The sequence below is a fragment of the Saprolegnia diclina genome (assembly GCF_000281045.1).
Source record: "Saprolegnia diclina VS20 unplaced genomic scaffold supercont1.2, whole genome shotgun sequence".
In the NCBI taxonomy this organism is placed as follows: Eukaryota; Oomycota; class Saprolegniomycetes; order Saprolegniales; family Saprolegniaceae; genus Saprolegnia; species Saprolegnia diclina.
This window is the reverse complement of record NW_008246069.1, coordinates 1,408,801-1,409,752: the sequence shown is the minus strand read 5'-3', so window position 1 is coordinate 1,409,752 and position 952 is coordinate 1,408,801. Positions and strand designations below refer to the sequence as shown.

General features: G+C 54.3%; 1 protein-coding gene across 1 annotated transcript; it reads right to left on the bottom strand.

Annotated features, from left to right (window-relative positions):
• Nucleotides 1-118: 118 nt before the first annotated feature.
• Nucleotides 119-426, bottom strand: SDRG_01071 (hypothetical protein; the record flags this gene model as incomplete). The annotated part of the gene is made up of 2 exons (XM_008606582.1): nt 174-426; nt 119-133 (listed from the first exon to the last, which is right to left on the bottom strand). Exons 1-2 carry the CDS (start codon nt 402-404, stop codon nt 119-121), a joined length of 246 nt encoding a protein of 81 aa, XP_008604804.1. The 5' UTR covers nt 405-426.
• Between the last annotated feature and the right edge of the window lie 526 nt (nt 427-952).

Here is a 952-nt window from a genome sequence, read left to right as displayed (position 1 = left end):
TCTCGATCGACGCAGAGGCGACTGATGTGATAGCCTTGCAGCACCTGCGCGGTCGTTTCGATCGCTTGCAGCGTCGCCTGCATGTTGTCGGACGCCATCCAGGACTGCATCCACTGCGTCAGTGCATTTGGTCCTGCGGAAGGCAACCACGACGGTGCCGGGAGCATTGCAACAAGGTGAAGTAAGCAGTAGACGATGTACACGGCCGGGCTCCACGACGTGCTCTTGTACATTTGCCCACGTACCTTCTGGGTCGGCGTCGAGAGAAGCATGAGAAGGACGCACACAACGAGGTAGATGGTCGACGCAAGGTTTTTGAGGAATGCAATCAGAAGGATCGGGCGTCTCGCAGCCACTTCAAGCGGCCACAGTACCGCTGCTGCTGGCACCGGCTCCTCGTCCATGACTGCAGCGGATCAGGTGACCCGTGTCTCGAAATAGAAGGTCCACAATCCATACTCTATCTTTGATGCAACCCCTTTGCGGTTTCCGCGGTTCGACAGAGGAGCTTGAGGACGCTGCCAAGCCCTCTGATCATACTGCGTAATTTATGCGGGGCTGCTAAAGCACGACTTATCCGCGTACAATTGTAGGAAATTGTGTTGAATTCCCTTGTTGCCACAGCAACTTGGGCTTTCTGGAAGGACCTCGAGACGCACAAAACGGCTTCCAGGGCGTTCTCCTCATGGCGTCGCACAAGCAGCTTTGGAGGTAATTTTGATGATGTTTGCAGCTTGCTCCAGTCATGAGTCATGCAATACCACTGACAATGTACAATTACAAGCTGCTACTAGTACCTCAGCTCATCGCGAGAAGATCGTATACGCGTGTTTGTAGTCACTTGAGTGTGCCAAAGGTGGTGCAGTCCCCATCGTCCCAAGCACAGTTGACAGAGAAGCAGCCGAGATGGCACACGTTATCGCCAACGTTCAGAGCCGAGCACGTATCGGCA